Below are 20,839 nucleotides of genomic sequence, written 5' to 3'. Positions count from 1 at the left end.
TTCTGGATTGTCTTAGGGTTTTATTTTTTGCAGCAGTACGGATCTGCTGGCAGCACAGGTTGTCTCTGGCCTGGGCTGAGGGCTCTGGTATGATTCAGCTCTTCACTGCTCAGTCAGCAGCTGGAGAGAGGCTGTTGCTTGTGGGGAACCCCTTTGTCTCCCTCTTTGTCATTCTGCCAAGATGCAGAGTAAGATTCAAAGCCCTCAAACTGTTTTAAAAAAGCCTTGGACCAGTCTGTGGCCAAAGCCAATGAAGAAGAATGTTCCTGATGCTTTGCGTGTGACTGATGTGATGAGATGCTGTGCAAGCAGTCGGTGCTGGCTGTACTGAAGAGGGGAAAATAAGGAAATAAGGACCTGACCGTTCAGTGAACAAACTGCACTAAATATTAGCTGAAGTTCGTAAAGTCAGTGGAAGCACTCACTATGACTTTGGTAGGCGTAGGGTCAGCCTTTGAATAGTTAGCTAGCAGATAAGAAATTTGCAACAAGTATTCTAGCCAACCTGTACTGTAGCCTTGAGATCAGAAAAGCAACTTCTATTTAGAAATAGCAGTCTGTAATGATGTACTTAATATTTATCTTGGCAGTAAGTCAGAAAGGTACCAAACTGCTAAAGTCCATTAGATTAAATCAAACGTAGAGACATAAAAAAGGATCCAAGCAGTGCCAGAGAGTTAGAGAATAACACATAAAGCAAGAATTCTTCTAGAGATAATTACTGAATACCATGTCGTTACTGGCAGCAGCACAAATTCATCTGGCTTTGACATTTCTGGGATTGTGGCAGCAGCGCAGCATGAACCATTTGGGATGGGATGCTGCATGCTGGCTGCACGGGTGGAGGGCGACTTTCCCTTGCTTCCTGCCAGTGCGGTGCTACTGCCTTGGACTTCAAATGGTTGTGGTTTTCAGTCGGGGGCACTTTGATATGCACCACTTTGAGCAGAGCTTTAGTGGCTGGAAAGTTTTATTTACAACCTCTCAGAGGAAATCTCAGTGGGGAGAACTGCTGGATGGATAGGACGTGGGGGAAGGGAAAGGCAGGGAACAGCATAGAGGGAGCTGACTTGACAGGCAGAGGTTTCCTGGAGAGAGAAATTGGACTTTTATCCTCAGGTAATGTGGAAATTTTAGTCTTGTAACATCTGTACATACCTCTGCTGTTCCTTGCAACATAGACCATTTCTTGGGCATATCTGGAGTATGGCAGCGTTTATGTAATGCAGTGCTTTTGCAAAACTGGCAATGCTAATTGAAGTTACCATTGACACGACCCGACTTCCTACCCTGCTGTAACCTTTGGGTTCAGAAAAAACACAAAAAGTCTTGTTGAGAACTGTGGGTTTTTTGCTTAAATAAGCATGTGAGTGCCTGGGAGACTTAACACAATAGAGTATAATTAAAGACAGCCTGTGAAACTGGATATTGTTCAAATGAACATGGAGCAATCCCTTGTTTATCAGCTGAGCCTCTGTGTCTGTTGAAGGATAAAATAGGAGATGTTACTGTGTGGTATTCATAGCCCTCCAGATTTCCCAGTTAGAAAAGCATACAGAGCATGAACATAGCCATTTTTAACTTTACAAAACAAAATATATGTCTGAATATGCATCCATTCATGTAATAATATGGATTTTTTTTAAATACAAAATTTCTGTGTGTTTTACCAGTGAAAGTATATTCCTAACAGCTGTATCCTCTATGATTTGATGAGTGTGGGACCTCTCTGGCTAAATTGCTAGTACTAAGGAATGGAGAGATTTACCACCTGGTTGTCCACTTACTCCTTCACTGCACACAGAGTTTTCTTGGAAGAATTTTCTTGAGCTACTGCAAGTGGGTGAAAAACAGTATATCCATTTAGAGTAACACAAAACAGAGGTCCTGTTATCCTTGGGTTCATTTAGAGCTTGATTATATTTCTGTCCTCTTCCAAGGTGGTGCATTTCTTTGGCTGAATTGCAGTTGCTCACACCAGGACTGGATCTGCCTCCCAATACTCAATGTGGGAGTTGAGTTGAACTGAATTTTAAAAATTGAGGACAGCACATAAAAAGCCATGCTGCAGGAAAATTTAGATGCAGTATTAGAAGTTGAAAAGGAGAGGGGAACAGTGCTTTTCCCCACACTCCCCCTTAGTGATTTTCTTTTGAAAACCTAACTTGGGTGGAACAGATCTGTAACAGTTAGGTTCTTATATTCATGATTTTTCCTCCTGAGTTTTCCAAAAGGTATGTTTGGATTCAGTCAGAGTGTCGTATCCCTGCCTGTCTCGCACATGGGTTTAGAAGCAAACAGGAATATCTCTTTCATCAGGAACTGGATTTCTCCCAAATGGAGCACCCACCCAAGTGCAGCTGGCTGGGTGGGAGGGAGCAGTTTGCATTTTTAATACCAAAAGTGACATACTGAAAGAAAATTCCTGCCAGTATATAACACTTATGAGTCAAACCCTGATGCTGGATGGATTTTTTTTTTTTTTTGTCCCACTGTCCCTTGCACAAGCAGAAAGCTTTTCAGAGGAGGAACACCTGCGGATTCTGTGCTGGCATGCAATCCTTGATTCTGAACAGAATTATCTTTCTGCTCTGAGCCCACGTGTTGTGATGGGATTTTGATGTCTTCCTTCTTCTCAAGCCATGTTCAGCCTTCTCTGGTGCGTTTAAAAACGCAAGCAATTTTCTTTAAAGGTCTAATCCTTCTGTTAAGTGCCTGCCCTCTCTGTTGTTAGGAGTGCAAGCCAAGCTGGGTGAAGGATGTACTGTACCTGGGAATTACATGTCTGTCAGGAAGATTCCTCTCATGCTTCTGAGTGAAGGAGCATGGGGGTCAGGAATTTAAAAGAGATGAGCTATTGAGTTCCTTTCTGTGCCTGTAAGTGATTATGCAATTTTATTGCATGACTGAAGTGTGTGATATTTCTGTTGCTGACAGGGAAGGCCGCTCTAATGCTCACATTAAAGGAGATTACCAAAGAATCGGAGATGTTATGCTAAAGAACATTCAGAGTATGAAGGTAAGAATCATCCTGTAACTATTAAGCTTTGACACGGATTGGAATTATTGTGCTTTTCATTTTCATATGATGGTGCCTCTTGTGCTGTTTTTTGTCAATTGTAATCAAGGCTTATGCTATAAGTTTCCTTTGATGAAGTAGCAAGCGTTCAGTGAGCCCTGAGATTTCAGAATTGCAAGCTGATTTTAAATTGTCCAGCCCCTTTCCTCAGTCTACTCTCCAAATGTAGGAACAGTGAACACAAAAGTTCAAGAACATTTAATTTCCAGTTCTTTTTTCTTTCAAATAAGAAGGCAAAACATTGGAATTTGTATGGCTGAAGAGTGTTCAGACCCCAAGTGAACCTATCTGTGCATGCAAATATAAGTGTTAAGATATTGCAGGACTAGTGACCATAACATGGATATTGATTTGATTTGGGAAACATTTGTGCACTGTGGTGCCAAGTTAGGTGAAAGGTTTTGAATAAATGCGAATAATTGCCTTTGATCCCTTTAAAGCTAAAAGCAAAAATACGTGTATGAACTGTAAATCTAGGTGTAGTGTTCAGCAGACTTTGCATCTGTTCTTAGTCTGGCCGGAGGAGTATTTTTGATGCTCTGTGTTACTGAACAGCTTGGAAGGTAGGTGCAGGAGCCTGTGAAAACCCTACAGACCTTTACAGTATGGATGGATAACACACAGGTCTCCTTGTTATAATGTAGCTATGCATCCAGACCAGTGCCTGGCAAAACACGGCACTGCACCTTCAGCATGTGGATCTCAAAGTGCTGTCAAATCTGTCTGATAAATCTTTCCTCAGTGATTGCCACTTCAGCATTCTGCAGTTAGTGAATGGAGCCGCCTTGAGTCCTTGGCTGGAGGAAAGGGTAGTTTAGTCTTTACAGCTCTCCTGAGACATTAGTACTAGGCTTACGTTTCAGAAGGACAGAGAGATGCAGAGAAGTTAAGTGACGTGCAAGTGATTATACAGCAAATCAGAAAAATAGAACATCGAAATCTTAATTTACAGTCCCCAACAGAGACAGCTGTGTCACCAGTAAGGCAGCCTTACTCCTTCTGCAGTGTCCTTAGCAGGAACTGCTTTTTCCCCTCAAGACATAATTCAGATGCATTAGAAGAAACACATAGGGGACTTTTCTACCTCCATCGTTGCTCTCAAGAAGTATGCACCTTTTCACAAACAGTTTTTGAAATCACAGAGAGCTTCTGACAGATTCTGCTTCTGCTCTTGGTATCTTGCAACATTAAATTGTCTGTCCTTCACTGTCTGCAAGTCTAAAGCACTAGTGGCGCTAGTCTAAAGGCAGTGCACAGTCCTCACTGTAACTTAGACCTGTTGACGTGCTTTCACCTTTGCCATTCTCCCTTTCCCATTAGAGCATTTTCTTCATTTGCTTTGAGATCCACCACCACTGATAAGCACAGATATGTAGAGGAAAGAGGCAAAATCCAGTTTGACTTAAAGAACTGCACAGAAAACAATGAAGTTAGTTAAAACTCTGTATAGTTATCATGAGACTTCTTAAGAGACCTGAAAACTGACACTCCATGTTTAACTAACATAGGAAAGAAGTTAAGAGCATGTAATTAGTGGGCAGCCTCTGTAGTAGTCCAGAGGGTCTGCTGTGTCTTTGCCTGAGTTAAATGCTTGTAAAATGAATATGCAGTGTATGAAGTGGCTTGACTGTCGGGAAGGTGTGTTTCTGGTAAAGACATAACATAATCACAGTAGAGAGGGACTTGATTGAAAATGTGTCAAAAAGCACAAGCTTTAGATTAAGACAAACTGTCTTCTCAAGTCCATTCAACATATGCATTTAATTTCTTTTTGTTGCTGGTTAATATTCTACCGGGTACTGGGAGACTTTATTTGGCTGCCCAGAGAAGCTCTGTGCATCCTGAAGAACCAGTTTACCTTCTGCAAAACACAAAGCCCCTGTGTTAATTGTTCGAAAAAGTACTGCTGAATTGTTTTAAATGTGACTCGCGAATGTCTGTGATACTGAGACCTAAATGAAGTTACGTATTTCATGCAAACTTCATTCACTTGTTGGTGCCTGACTCCCCTGCTGCCAGTGGGATCATCTTGGAGACTGCACTAGGGAGAAGAGGACGTAATCTAAGGATGAAGAACTCTAGCACACCCATTTCTGTCAGACAGCTCCTCTATTTTTTGCATTTGTTTGGATTCCCAGGAGATGCAAATTCTCGTTAATAATGGGAGCAGAAGCTCCGTTTGCCTGCATCTTAGTTGCCCAAAAGCACCTAAGGGAATGGGGTGTAACTAAACCCCTTCATCCTCCTAGAAAATCCCATTTCGTTTCCTAGCTCTGCAATCGCATTGTCTAGCTCTCTCACTGTTGCACCTACTTGCTTGAGCTGTGTTCATGTTATCTTGCCTTTGGACTTCTCACTGATACCAGGCTTAGTTTTGTTTACTCATGTACTTTTGTTTTACAGGGAATGCAGAGGGGGTGGGAGTGTGTACTTCAAACGAGTAATGTCATTTCTCCTTTTCAAGTGAATATCAGAGCCATTGTGTTGTACAGTGATTTTGTTTGGATTTTTTTACTGGAATAGGTTTGGGCTGAGTCATGTCTCACAGTGATTACTAATAGCTCTACCCTGTGCTCTTTCTTTGTGCCTATAAGCAATTGACAATTCACCTGTGGAAGCACAATGAGATTTTAATTGAGTTGGAGAATGGGATCAAGAACTCTCGCAAGCTGGAGACCTTTTGCAGGGATTTTGAGCTACAGAAAGTCTGCTACTTGCCTCTCAATACCTTCCTTCTCAGACCTTTACACAGGCTTATGCACTACAAGCAGATAATGGAGAGGCTTTGCAAACACTATCCACCAAGCCACATAGACTTCAGGGATTCAAGAGGTAAGTAAGAGAAAAGACACCAATTCCTGGATCTGGAGAACGGCTTCCAACTCCATTAGAGGTGTGTGGATGGGCAAAAAATAAATCTTTTTTTAAGCCTACATTGAAAGAGGATTGAGTTGCAAAATCCAGCACTCAGAAGACCAGAAATGGTAGGATTAAGGTTGCTCTTGTATACACATTATGCCACAGTCTGGACAAGTACTTGAAAGAGAAATCTGCTGGGGGTTATTAAACAAACAGAAATTACATGCAGTTCGGGAAGTCGCTTGAACTGAAAACAGTTGGGAGGTTGGGAGAGAGCACAGGGAAAGTACCGTATGTGCTTGTCTTGTTCCTAGATTTCCCTAGAGATCCACTAGGAACATGGAATATTGGCCCAGGTGAACCCTTGGCCTGACCCAGTATGGTGGCTGCTGTTCTTATATCTTTAAGTGTTACTTGTCTTTTTTTCCAGACATATAGTTTGCTTTATTACCATTTCCATGATTTGTTTCAGGAACTCAAAGCTGCCAATGTGTTGTTTTTTCCAAATGTGAAGAAATTTTTCTCCTGTAGTCTGAACTCACTGCCTGCTATTTCTTTCTGATGATTTGTTTTCCTCCTTTCTTACCCCTGTCCCCCACCCCCGTTGTAAGCTGTCTACATAGATAACTGTGTTATCTACACTGTTATCACTCAGTGCAGATCCACGGAAGGACCAGGGCAGGGAGCAATGCTCAGCATGACTGCTCCTGGCTGCAAGGTGTTAGCTGAGTTAGTTGGCCAAGTTTCCTTAGTTGCCATGCGATGAGACCCACAGCAGGCAATGCACAAAATGCGGAGGGAACTTGACCTGTAGGAATAGGAAATGCCACAGAGGTCTGTGGCACTGAAGTGCTGCGTGACACAGATGTTTGCCTAAATGTAGCTACTACCCATTCGGGTGTATCAAGGTTGGTGCTCACATACATGATGGCACAGGGAGCCAGTCCATGAGCTGCTCCCCCTGAAAAGATCGAAGTGATTTTCAGCTTAGTTCTCTGAGTGGACTTACTGCATTGTTGGCACAGCAAAGACAAGATGCAGGAAGTAGATTGGCAGCAGCCTGCACTTGATTTGGCTTCTGCAGCTGCAGAGTGGGAATTTGTAGTGCCTGCTTCCTCCTGTATCCCACCTGATCCTTCTTCACCTGGCAAAAATCTCCTTTAACAATGGAGATTTCCCTTGGGAAAATCACTCCCAGGTGTTAGGTCACCCATTGTTGGTAGTGTCTTCAGAGAGAATGAAGTAGAACCATGATGCGACTCAGCGACATGGAGCCCTTTTAGTTGTTCTCATTGCTGGGTCTGAGGGCATACCCCAAGATTACTGTGTTTACCATCTGAAGTGACACAATACATGACACTGCCATTTTCTGGTGTTTTCAAATATGGACCTGACCCAGGGTGCTGCAGGCAGGGGTAGAAATGCTTTTTTTTTTTTTTCCCCAAGCATAGAGAAGATCCCTAGATTAATTGGAGATGTAGGAAATTAAGTCCTCTAGGAGAACCCAGTCACTGGTGCTCTGGATTGACCCAAGTATTCCTACAATGTTCCTGTGGCTAAAATAGAGCAAACTTTTGGTTGAAACAGTCTGTCTCTTCATTACAACATTCCACCCTCTCCCCTCCACTCCATAAGATGATGTCCAGAGTTTGTGCGGTTTTTAGTCTGCCTGAGTAGCTTTACACTGTGAAGGAGAAGGGTAACACAAGAAGGGTGGTGTTAATGAGCAGGGTGCTGCAGACAAAAGCTGTCTTTCTTTTCGAACATTCTTGTAAATTTTTAATAAGTGTTTTATGGTTTTGTCCATCTAGCTGCTTTGGCTGAGATTTCTGAGATGGTGGCTCAGCTCCATGGCAATATGATAAAGATGGAGAATTTCCAGAAGCTGCATGAACTCAAGAAAGACTTGATAGGCATCGACAATCTGGTGATCCCAGGAAGGGTAAGTAGCAGAGTTGTAATCAAGGTCCGATACAATTCCAAAGCATTAGGTATGTTTTAGAAACCTGTTTATTAGGAGCAACTGTGGAATTGCCTTTCCTCAAAGGACCTTTCCTCAAACCTTTTTCTGTCACCAAAAACTATCAAATGTAAACATAATAATACCATAGAAAACGGCGGCCTTTAAAGCAGGAAGAGGCAATCATCTTTATTACCTTTTTACTGATTTTATTAGGTTTATCTTATGTATAGATTTGGACGATTGTAGGCAATTCCAAACATCTATTACAACAGAAGCGGTAAAAATGTAATATTTATCACAGAGTTCAGAGCTTGAGCAGTTTCCTCATTTCTTGCTGCCCTTAATTTTTTTTTTTTTCCAACCCTTGATGCTAGAGCATGGCAGATTAAAGGAAAGAAAGACATTTGTGCTGGAGGACCTTCAGCTTTTTCACAATGCTTAGCTTTAAAACTCACAGCTCTGGGGACGAGCAGTCTCTTTAGTCTACATGTAACATAAGGCAATAATTTTTGAGACAGTGTTGCCTTAAGTAAACACTTAATTGTGTTATAAAAATATCAAAATTCTTTCTTACTTGTCATGCTTTTTTAAAAATGAAGGCTTATTTCAGAATAAATGAACGTCAGTGTAATATTTGTAGCCTTTTTTACTTTTCTAGGTGCACATATCTGTGCATGAAAACTTGAGGGGAAAAAAAAAAAGATTAAAAAAAAGATGAGTTTTGCATTGAACTGCAAATACAGCAGCACTTGAACTTTCCCTGCAGCCCATCCGTCCAGCCCAGATGTGCTCCTGCAGGATGGCTGGGCTACTGCTCAGCAAGAGCCACAGCCCCAGGTCTGCTTGCCACGCCGTGTCTGTGTCTAGTGCCACAGTGCGGTCGTGGCAGAGAGGCAGCTTGCTGAGCTCTCTAGGGTCTAGTTCATTTAACGATTCAAACATCTAGAAAAAGGGGTTTGAAGATGATGTGACACTGGGAAGGTGGGGCCGAGCACACCTATTTCTGGATTTGTGTCTGTTTCCCACTCCCTCACTTTGCCTCTTCCCTGTCTCCCAAGCAGCTGCCATGGTTCATGCCTCCTTCCAGTGATCCACAGAGCTCTCACTTCCTTGGCAAGCCCCTCAGGACATTCCACAGCCCGTGCATCTCTCTATTACATGAAATTAAATGCTGTCATTGAGTGTTTCTGCTTCCCTATTCTATTTAAAGACAGAGCAGCCAGCCTTCCTGTCGTAGGAAGTTCAAGAAAAGGCACACGGTGGGTAGAGGTTGTTTGCCTGCCAAGGCAAAAAGCATTGGCCACGCTCTGACACGTGCCCACAGTGTTGCTGCTCCCAGCCCTTTGGCTGCTCTTCTGCCTCTGAATGAAGTCCCTGCCCCAGTGCAGGCTAGGCTGGGAGGCAAATGCCACTGTCACCCATGGCTGGGGGTACCCAAAGGTGTCTGAACTCCACATCTCAGAGGAGAACTCTCATGTTAGGCCCATGATTCAGTGGTCTTAAAGGAGGCTGTAGGTAACTGTCCTCTTCACGTTGTCCCAGACCAGGGTCTCTGCTGCCACCGAGCTGCTTCCTGTGTTGGACGTTAAAACATCCCGTGGTAACTCAGTTGTGCTTGCAGATTGCAATGACCCACAGCTCTTGATTCGTGTGTTCATGCAGCACTTGCCGTGGTGGTGCTAAGCCTGCCAGTGGCTATTAGGTGGTACCGTATAAATAGTAGTTATGATTAATAGTCTTTGGTGGCTGACAACAGCTTCCAGTGGCCTCTCTGGTAACATAAGCCTACCGTGATACAGGGACAACCACCTCTAGCCACTTTTTCCACCCCTTAGCCCCTGCAATGCAGATGGGGCGGGACTGAACACATCACAGCAATCCAAAGGCTACTGGAGTGTCTCTCTGAACAGATTAATCTTACACAGCCAGTTTATTCCTAAACTGCAGGTGATTCGATTGCTTTATATGTATTTTACTTGCACAATTATGAGTAGAATGACCACAGGAAGACTGTAATAAATAAATATAAACCTTTTGGCAGAAGCTGAAGGTAGTAACTGAGAAATTATATTTTCATGCATTTCAGATAAGTGGAAGGGTGAGTTACAGTATAGTTCACAGTAAGCCCAGGAAATCCAGCATTTTGAAAGTTTCAGATGTGCTACTTTTCCTGTAATTCCATCCCTAAACATTTTTAAACGTTTTACATAAACATATTTAATAAACATAAAGGAAAAAAAAAAGCCTTGGTGACTGATAGTCAAGTCAATCCTATGACCAAGTAGTCACATTTATGCTTGCATAATAAAAAATTGTCATCATTTTTGCAGAAGATCCATATTTGTTTTTTATTTGTTTCCCACAGGAGTTTATTAGACTGGGCAGTCTTAGTAAGTTGTCTGGAAAAGGTTTACAGCAACGGATGTTCTTTCTGGTAAGCAAGACAACAGTTTTTCTTTATATAATGAAACACAACTATAGGCAACTATTAGACATACTGTTAGACTTGAATTGTGAATTACAGTAAGTGTTTTTAAACAGCCTTATTTAAGTTAACACAATACATCCCCTATGTAGCTGGTTAAGAATGTATGTCTCTGTCCACACTTGATAGTCTCTTTGTAACTGCTTCTTACAAAGATAAAACTATTTATTTTTATATGACATGGTGAACATAATGATAAAATAATACCTCCTAGCACACTGCCTTAAATAAAAGCAGAGCCGTCATAAAATGAAAAGTGGCACCAGGGTTAGTGATCATGTCCAGAGAAGAAGATAAAGAGTAACTCCTGGTGATACAAACACTAATCCACATAATGCTCTCAGGACACATTACAGAAGCAAGTTTCTCCACAAACCATCCAGTTTCAGCCCATGAGTGCCCAGCATGTTGACGGACCTGCCTTTACCTGGAGATACATTTTGTAGCTCTTGCACCAGGAAAGGTTATTTCCTCCCACCATCACTCGCAGCATTGTCAGGTTACAGTGATCCCACTTGGTCTCCGATCCACAGGAGCTGACCAGATGGTTCCTCCTCCCTTTTCTTCCCAGCCAGCTGACTTGCTCCCAAGCTCCTCATCCTGCTGCTGCTGAGCCCTTGGTGCTGGGACACTGGGGTGCCTGGCAGAGCGGATAGTCCAGAGTTACAGGGAAAAACATTAAAGAGTCAGTGCAGTGTGGCAGGTAAATACTTCATTGGCTTGTATGCAAAAAGTGAAGACAGTGGATGTGTAGAAAAGCTTGTGCTAGGTTTTATGAGATGTTTGACATTTAATCTTTCAAATGAGCCAAAGATAAACCCACTAAATCTACCTGGGTAGGACTATCCTCTGCCTTTAAATGCACTAAAGAGGAAGCCTAATGAATATGGTGCTTATTTTCTTGCATACCACAATGCTTGTTACCAGATGATGCCTCGATATTATACCGGTATAAAACATGAAAAAGTTGAGACTAGACTCTCAAGTCAATTGCTCATGCTGTCAAAGTCATCTTTGGTCTGTCTCAAGCACCAGAATCTTTTTGGAGGTAAAATCCCAGGTCAGTATTCTGGGACTCCGAATACATGTATAATCATTGGCAAAATTAAATCCCCCTCTAGTGGCTGATCCACATAGCTTCGTGAATAATTGCCACTGGATTGTAGACGCCTGTGGTGAGAGCTTGTTTCACACCACAGAGTATGATTTCCTTGATGCAGCTGTCTGGTTTGAGAAAAACCTCCTTTGACCCAGGTGGCACAGTGAATATGCCATTCATTTTATAGCAGGGGGTCATTTGACATGCTTTTGACAACTGCTGTTACATGCAGGAAGCTCCACAAATTGAGATACTCAGTCTCTTCACCTTGATATTTCTAACCTAAAGCTGTCTACCTTAAAACAGGTCTCCCAGCTTCCTTCTGAATATGGGGAGTAATAGTTAGCCACTTACTTTGTAAGAGTTAAGTTGGACACACCTCTCTCAGGCTTGCTTATCTTCCCACCAAATCAGAAGAAAATACTGGTAAAACACACTTACCTTCCATAGCTTCAAAGTGTGGCAGAGTGTGAAACGTACTGCTTGGTTTCACTGCTGTTGTGGCTTGTTAGTTCTGACCCAGAGATCACAAAGGGAAAGCATCGGAAGATATCTGGTGGAAAATTGTGGAAACATGCCTGAGACTAGCTGGGAAGGAAGGCAGGGAAAATAACAGGTGCCAATACTAGGTCCTGGGATATTGTGGAAGCCAGTGTTTTGCATTCATGCATGAGGGCTGCCATATAAACAGCTAGTACTGGCTAGCTTTCCCATATTTACCATTCTGATTTTTTTTATTTCCTACATACATCCATCATTTTAATAATGCTTATTCTTGCTTTTTAGTTTAACGACATCTTGTTGTACACAAGTAGAGGCCTGACAGCCTCAAATCAGTTTAAAGTCCACGGGCATCTTCCACTGTATGGCATGACAGTAAGTATTGTGAGAGCTTAAGGGATTCAAGCTTAAATGGCCGTTTGTGGTCCCTTCTTAATTGCTTGATGAATTTCTGCTGGACTGAAAGCAGCAGCAAAGGGCTGTTCTCTGGTTCAGGGAAGTTGTGGTTACATTCTGCAGTGCCTGACGGGGCTGTGTTGGGTTTGGCATGTGTTCATGCAGCCCTCTACACAGAGGTGATTATATAGCAAAAGGAGGGGGGAGAGAAAGGCATTTTGGGGGGTGGCTTCCTCATAATGCAAACTTCTTGTGAGATGGGTTCTTTATTTTTTTAAACCATAAATTTAACTGTGATTCTTACAAGTAATTCATCACCAATTGCTTACAAACACACTGTGAAAGGCAAGTAAACAGTAGCAACAATCTAATTTCTATAAAAAAACATTTCCTAATATTTTCAGCTCTGCATCTTAAAGCCGAAGTAGTGGGAAACAGACAGCAATATGTCATTTGGAGCTCTCGTTGCAATTCTTCTGGAAAACAGACAACTCAAGCCAATAGCACCTAGTTACCCCTTCTTTTATGATTTCAAAAATATTTTTGCTAGTTTCAAAACTCTTTCATTCCTCCTGTTATTTTCATTGGAACTTTTCATGGGTTTGTATCTATTCGGTACTGTTTTCCTGAGAATTGAGTTAGGTAATCACTACCACAGTAACTGAATTTCTCTAAACACTTGCGAGGCTTCAAGTTTTATCTAGCGTTTCTAGGAATCTATTCAATTATTGCTGTCCATTTGGCATGGACTTGTTCACAGCAGAACTGTTATGTTGCAGTGTCCAGAGCACTCCCAGCCTTTAACATATCCTTTTGTATGATGAATCACTCTTCTGATAAAAATACCACTATTTTCTTTTTTTTTTTTGACACAAAACAGACAAAGCCATGCTTTTGAGATTATTGCAGAACTACCTTAATGTTTTTCCACCATTTTTTTTCTCAATACCTAGCTCAAAATCGTTGTTTGTGAACATTTCTCTTAGTTTTTTTTCCCCCAGTGGTAAGAGCTTGTTCAGTTCACTGTTTCACCTTACGAAATACATACTTCCTGCAATCTGACTGCATTTGGGCTTTTATCTCTCAGATAGAAGAAAGTGAAGAGGAATGGGGAGTGCCTCATTGTCTAACCCTACGAGGTCAACACCAGTCCATTGTTGTTGCTGCAAGGTAATTCATTGGAGTCAACATACACATGTAAACTCTATTTCTCTGCAGCTTTCACAGTGGGACATGTAGAAAAGCAGAGAGGTATCATTTTATTGGATTAAATGGTTATTTTGGATTCACTCCTAAAACAATTAAAACAATTTCAAAGGTATATTCTTTTGTGAAAGTCACTTGTAAAAAAAAAAAAAAAATGACTGGGACAGAAGACAGTGGCAATTGTGCAAGTCAGAACCAAAACTAAGTTATTAGGAAAAAAAACCTAACATCTTGTGCCTGAATTTATTTATTTAAATTAAAAGTAAGCTCAACTTGTGACTGTTTCTTAGAGTTTGCTTTCAGCCTGTATGAAAGTGAATAAAACCTGAATTTTCATTGTTAGTACCCGTGCTGAAATGGACAAATGGACTGAGGATGTTCAGATGGCAATAGACCTGGCAGAGAAGAGCAGCGGCCCTGCCCCAGAGTTACTGGCTAGCAGCCCACCTGACAATAGTAAGTAAATGCTAGAGAGTAGGTTTTATTCACTTTCATTAGTATGATTGGTGATTGCTTCTAAGCAAAGTGGTGAAAAATGCTGGCCACAGGTCAAACTGATACATTTGAAGTTGATTTATATATATATTCTTTTATATATGTGCCATTTTAATGTTCTTGTTGACGTTAGCAGAAAGTTTTCACTGAGTTGAGAAGTGACTTAAGCATAATGATTCCAGGAACTATTTAACAAGATTTTTGGGCAGTGCCTGTCCTTGGAAGGTATTAAAAGCACCAAAACAGCACAGTAGTTAGTCTTTGATTCTAACACTTGCAGAAACACGTAAAAAAAAAAAATCTACTTAACATCTGCACAAAATTATTTCAAAAAGTGTGTTTTAAAATTAGTTCACGATATTGTGGACAGAATTGATTTGTTTAATTTTTCCAATTATATATGTTGTTGCATAGAGGAAGAAAGATGCTTTTTCCCTGCATTTCATAGAGTCTCCTGATGAAACTACTGTAGACCAGGAATCTGAGGACGACCTCAGTGCATCCCGCACCTCACTCGAACGTCAGTCACCACACCGTGGCAACACTACGGTGCACGTCTGCTGGCACAGAAATACCAGTGTTTCAATGATCGACTTTAGTATTGCTGTGGAGGTATCTGCCTCAGAACGATCTGAACTGCAGCTCCAGACTCGCTCTTGAATGACAATTTCCTTTTTGCTCCTCCTTAATAAGTGCACTAGTCCATTGTCTCCTCCTGGGGAAGTTTCACCTATTAAACTGACTCCCGTATCCTCAAATGCTGGCCTAAACCATCAGTTCAAGAAACAAGTATCCACTCCCTTAGTGCACCTTTGTACAATCACTTAGAGCAGTAATTTTCATAGAAGTAACTGTCCAAAAAAAGGCTGATGCCCTTTAAAATTTAAAGCAGGTCAAACTGTCTTAATGCTTTCAGTTACAGAGGCATTAAGTCATTGCTTGAGCTGAAAGGATATTGTCTTTAGCTGCTGCAGCCAGAGTTTCAATTATGTGTATTACTAACGTACTTTCTTTACCTAGCCATCTTTTCTGGAACCTTGTCTCATTGCTCAGTCTCATCTGCTTTTTCTTTATTTGCGTTTTCCACCTCAAAATGAAAATCCTTTTTTCCCCCCCTGATCACAGCTAAGCCAATTTGATACACATTCCTTAATTCTGTACTCAACAGATGAGATGCAGACATTGACCTTTCAAAGATTAAAATGAAAGACTCCTAGTTCAGTGTAGGTTTTAGGACGAGGTGGTAAGCCTGTGCAGGTGTTCTTCCTTCACCCAAGAGAGTCTCCAGGGAACTCCAAGTATGTTATCACAGTCCTCATGAAATGGAAATTTATGCTCAATGACAATGGTAAAAGGAACCTTAAAGCTGAGTCAACCTGCACTCACGAGGCAGCCCTCAGACACCAGGCCACCGTTGCTCTAGAGGAGACGTACTGATGCAGAACGTAGAGATGTGAGGACAGACTGTATTCATAGTTTGTGTAACTGCCTCTGTTTTTAAACAGAAAGTGAGTTTGTCATATTTCAGCAACAAAGAAAATTATTCTTTACTAGAAAACGCTGACTGTAGAGCCTGTCTACATGCAGGTGGATTTTCTGCTCTTTATACCCTATATCCTGCAAGGGAGGAATAGTTCAGCACAGAACAAGGTCTTGTATTTTTCCCTAAAATAGAGGGCTTCTTATAAATAGATATAAAACTTAAACCAGTGACTAATTCTAATGATTAAAACAGTTAGGCAAATCTTTTGGTCTGAGATCAGTGCTCATCATTCCTTACTTTTGTTCCTCCCCCTGCCTCAAACGAATGCAAACAAAGCAGTGAAGACCAAACACACCCTGGAGACATACGTTGTTCTGTGAAAACATCTTCAGCTCCACTGCTGTTCCATGTGTGGCAGGTTACGCTCATGCTCACATCATTCTGTTGGTGCCTCTCACTTCAGCATTATCGTTTATTTTCTTTGTGTCTCTCCCTCCTTTCTGTCTCTCTCGTGGTAGAAGATCCTCTCTCTGTCAGTGACTGTACTTCCCTACCTGCTGGACTGATCAGTGATCAGCGGCCTGTTTCCATTTCATATGTCTGCTGGTACCGAATGCAAAGCCTGTCCTTTTATGATATCCTCCAGAGTAATGAGGTAACAGAAAATTAAGGACTACACCTGTAACTTAGGGCAAGGAGGCAGCAGTCCAGATATCAGAGAATGGGATGATTTAAAGCAAAGGCCTTAATGTATATCCAAGACTGGTGAAAACAGTACATTTTCAAGAATATTTCATTTGAGGTAGATATATCAGGACCACCAGACTTTGACTATTAAGCTTTACAGATTAAGTTATTAGCTTCTGCATTATATAAAGACAATGATGTAAACAGCTATTTTCATCCAGGTGAGAGCCCTTACAGGCAACAAGGAATGGAAAGTAATTAATAATTCACTGAGATCTGCCCTTCGTTTGCGAGGCACAATGATACTGGACTTTACATCTTCACTATGTGAAGAGCAGTTTCTTCAGCCAGCCGTTAAATACTTGTACTTGGCTATGGCTTCCTCCTCCTTTTTGTTAAAATACCCCAAAATACAGCTACGAATAAGGTTAACAGTCCTGCTTTTGAAATCTGAAAAGTTACCATGTGAACTCACTGGGTACTGAGAGCTCAATCTCTATCTGCAATTTTAAAGTATGTCATAATTTTCCTTTACATCACAAATCCATGTCAGACTTTCTGTTTCCATTATTCTATTTAAGTATCATTTGAAGAGAACAAAGACAGACTAGGATAACAAGACCGATGTTTAGTAATATATTACTGAAAGCCACCGCAATTTAAAAAAAAAGCAGCGTAGTAGCTTGAAATTTTTGGAAGTACCCAGCTACAAACAAAAAAATGTTACATTAAGTAAGTACTACTTAGTAGTAGAAAAATGCAAAAGAAAAATACATCCATTCAGCCAAAACTTTGTCACATACAAGGTCACATACAACCAAATAAAAGCAGATAATTTTTCTTACAATAATTAAACTGCAGGTACCTTTCACTGTTTTATTTGGCTACTTTTGATCTGTTTCAGAACCAGCTGTCTGGAAATCTCCTAAGAAAATTCAAAAACAGCAACGGGTGGCAGAAGCTTTGGGTGGTGTTCACCAACTTCTGTATGTTCTTCTATAAATCGCACCAGGTAACAGACTGCACGTGTGTGTGTGTGGCTGGAGAAGAACTTTTGGGTTTTCAAAGCAGTAGCAGAGAGAAAAGCAAACATTGGTCAGGGATGCTGTAGGCAAAAGAAGCAGCTGCACTGGTCATGGCTACCCAGCCTTTACCATCTCTGGAACATGGAGCAGAGACTGTTCTCTATCTGTTTACTTGTCAGTTGAAGAACACCTGCTTGTTTCCTGAAACTTTGAACACTGACAGTGCATACTATCCGTAAAAAGTACAACAGATATCCCTACTGCTCAGAAATTGTGGTGCGAGTTTAAGCAAGTTTCCCCTTGTACAAATTCTGAGATTATTACAATTAAAAACTTAATACTGACTTAGAAATTTGCTTAAGTCAAACAAGAGAGAACAGCGGCCAGTGATTAATCCAGCTGAGCAAACATCATGCTGCAGAAGTAGGGTTTCCTGTCTAGAATCTGAATCTTTGTGTTCCAGCAGTGCATAAGTACAAAATAATCCCAGTTGCTACATTGTACTTTCATTGCTATAGAAATCCTTAACAACAGAGTTTCTACACTAAAAAAAAAAAGAATGAATTGTAGGATATTCTACACATACACAGCATAACAAAATTACTTGTTCATACATGTCTGACTAAGTAAAAGGACTTGAGCCATGTGTGCGGCAGGGTGGCCGGTACATTTCTAAAGGAGTAGGTGTTTGCAAGGCTAGGATGAACGCAGGTGGTGCCCTGCTGACACTAAGTGATGGAGCTTTATGTTCGTCAGTTTGAAAAGTAGTGGAAGTCCAAGATTTCAGACAACTTTCTTAGGAGGAAATACCGATAGGATCAGCCTGCAGCAGATCCTTCTGAGAAGGATCCAGAAAGATGGGCAAGCTGAAACTACCAGACAATTAAGTTCATTGCAACTGTATAAAGCTGGTATTTTTTTCCATGTGCATGTGGAAACGTGATGATGACCTTTAAATGAGTGTGTATCTGTCTTCAATCTTACTTTCATGCTCTCTTTACTTCAGGGCATTTGATCTCACAGCATTTTCCAACATTTCTTTTCAGGACAATCATCCTTTAGCCAGCCTTCCTTTATTGGGATATTCACTTACCATTCCTTCGGAATCTGAAAACATTCACAAAGATTATGTGTTCAAGCTACATTTCAAATCCCACGTGTACTACTTCAGGGCTGAAAGTGAATACACATTTGAAAGGTAAGTCAGTCTTCTGTGAGAGGGAATTTTGTAAAATTCCAGGAGTTTCTTCCAAAGTTAGTAGATGCAAAGTTCAGTAAATGGATTCAGTAATACAGGCAAGTAGTTCAACACAACTAGAGAAAGAACCCTTTAAAATTTTAAAAGAAATTTTAAACCTGGTAATTCTAGAACCAAGTGGTTGTTTTTGATAATGCAGTAGCTGTGAGAGTAATCACTACACAACCTGTGTTATGTACAGGAATTATCCAGTCAAAATTGATCAGGCTGGCTGCCCGGGGAGCTCTATGCTTCAGACTTCAGGAAGCATGTAAACAGATCACAGGACTTTTCAGTAGCTCTTCAGAATAACTTCAGTCCCTCTAGTCCCACTGGATGGAAAATCCACACCTGAAATAAAATCCCAATTTTTCACAGAAGCAGCTGTTCTTACTATATATTTATACCACTTCAGCATGTGATTTTTACACCTCCCACAGAATTTCAGATACACAGAGAGCTAGGACACAGGCACTGCTCCTCCTAAATTGTGGTTTGAGGTGGTTGATACTGGGAACTAATTTAGCTCTTTCACATGAAGCATTAACATGTCAAAAATCTTAATGTCCTCTCTTATAGAAGAAAGCTATTATTAAGTTTTAGCCATGTCAGTCTAAAACTATAAATAAAGACAAGTTGTGGGAAAGAGGTGATTAAATAAATGAGTAGAATAGGAAAACACACAAAAGCCTTTTCTCAGTTCTAGGTAAGAGAAGTAGGAACTGCAGCTAAATTACATTTTTTCACTCTAGAATTAAGAGCGGTTGGTCTCAACTGCTCATCACTTGGACCATCCAGAAGTGAAAAAGATTTGGTGTCTGCAGAACAAGTAAAACTGCTACTTAAGCTCATGAATTTTGGGTCCCGTCAACCCTGTTTATCCTCTCTAAACCTCCTTACATATATGCATTTGGCAGTCATTGGTATCTAGAGCTTCTTGACTTCGGCTAGACTTAGAAGTAGCAAGCAAGATGCTCCCGTAGGCACTGAAGATAAAACTGTGTTCAACTAACAGCGCAAACTGTACCTTTCAAAAAATCTTTCCTTGAGGAATTGACGGTTCTTTTGTTTGTGTGTCTCCTCGTGCCTCCTCACAGATGGATGGAAGTGATCCGAAGTGCCACCAGCTCTGCCTCACGCACTCGAGCTCTGAGTCATAAAGAGCCTCACGCCTATTGACGGCTGAACAAGCCGCTGTGTTGATTGTCCAGCAGCTGCTGATTTTCTAGAGGACATTTGAAACTCTTTTTCTCCCTCCAAGTTTAGTAAAACTTACAATTTGGTAAAAGAATAAAAAATAAGTATGGTTTTGCAGAAACTTTTACCATTCCTCAGCAAAACTGTTTAAGTTCTCCGTATGTTCAGACTAGCTTACCATCATCCCAGTGGCTGCAGTTCGTTCCATGTCTTGTATTTTGTCAATCTGTGCTGTTTTTAGCTTGTGCCAGTATTAAAATATTGTCCTTATTAGAGTGCCAAATGCCAAAAGACATTTTGTTGCCTCAAAGATTGCACCTAAAAAAAAAACCCGACTTCACAATCTGAAAACTTTCTCCTCTGAGGCAAACACTATTTCTTCTCTTTTCATAAAAATATATTATTTTTTTTTACCATGTTAATCTGTAGACTGCTGGATTTTTAAATGTAGATGGACTTTCACAGTATAGAATATAATTATATATACAGCAAGCAGTCTAACAGGAATGAGGTAACTTTCAGATTTCATTTTTTTTCCCAGTCTTTCTACATTTAATCGCAAGGAATTACTAATTTTCTATCTTTAACAAGGAAACAGTTTACAGCTCATTCTCCTTTCCCTTTGGGGTTACAAATCCATGTGGTATAATAAATAAAGTATAGGATTCTTATCTAACCATTTTCTTGGTGCAAGTTGACCAAATTGTTCATCTGTTGGCTTTGAAAAGTGAATACTACTTGCAAGATGAAAAATTTTTAAAATAATCCAGTGCAATATTATTTGGGCTGTTAATGTACTGTGAATGGTATGTACAAGAAGAAATTAAAGGCTGTGGTGACATTCTGCTGTTTGTTTTACAAGCCTGAAAGAAAACCTGTACGCTATTATGAGAACCGCAGCTATTTGATCGATTTGTAGACTGTTCCAGTAACTAGCATGGACTCAATTGCTGTAAGTGGGGGGTACTACCGAAGCCCCAGGTTTTCATCCTGCCTGCTGCACATCCAAGCATGACTTTCAGTTTGTTGTTGGAATTTCAGTCTCTCCCTCTCCCCTGGTGCTCAGTGTACAACCAGCGGCAGAAACACCCATTTCGTATACCTGGCTTGAACATTCATTAACACTG

At 40.9% G+C, this 20,839-nt stretch overlaps 1 protein-coding gene across 7 annotated transcripts in view; it reads left to right on the top strand.

Moving 5' to 3' along the window:
- FARP1 (FERM, ARH/RhoGEF and pleckstrin domain protein 1) overlaps window positions 1-20,556 on the top strand; it is a 210,864-nt gene extending 190,308 nt beyond the window's left edge. For 5 of the 7 annotated variants that reach the window (XM_074859393.1, XM_074859392.1, XM_074859391.1 and 2 more), the window contains exons 17-27: window positions 2,938-3,019; window positions 5,674-5,911; window positions 7,750-7,880; window positions 10,267-10,335; window positions 12,272-12,361; window positions 13,470-13,552; window positions 13,932-14,044; window positions 14,532-14,695; window positions 17,158-17,265; window positions 18,325-18,476; window positions 19,613-20,556. In XM_074859393.1, coding sequence (XP_074715494.1) covers window positions 2,938-3,019; window positions 5,674-5,911; window positions 7,750-7,880; window positions 10,267-10,335; window positions 12,272-12,361; window positions 13,470-13,552; window positions 13,932-14,044; window positions 14,532-14,695; window positions 17,158-17,265; window positions 18,325-18,476; window positions 19,613-19,694 — 1,312 coding nt within the window. In that variant the 3' untranslated portion in view covers window positions 19,695-20,556. Of the gene's footprint in view, window positions 1-2,937; window positions 3,020-5,673; window positions 5,912-7,749; window positions 7,881-10,266; window positions 10,336-12,271; window positions 12,362-13,469; window positions 13,553-13,931; window positions 14,045-14,531; window positions 14,696-16,084; window positions 16,222-17,157; window positions 17,266-18,324; window positions 18,477-19,612 lie in introns of all 7 variants that reach the window. The other 2 variants (XM_074859395.1, XM_074859394.1) reach the window with 2 other exon arrangements.
- Window positions 20,557-20,839: the final 283 nt, after the last annotated feature.

The sequence above is a fragment of the Strix uralensis genome, chromosome 2 (assembly GCF_047716275.1).
Source record: "Strix uralensis isolate ZFMK-TIS-50842 chromosome 2, bStrUra1, whole genome shotgun sequence".
Lineage (NCBI taxonomy): Eukaryota > Metazoa > Chordata > Aves > Strigiformes > Strigidae > Strix > Strix uralensis.
This window is presented reverse-complemented; position numbering and strand designations above follow the sequence as displayed.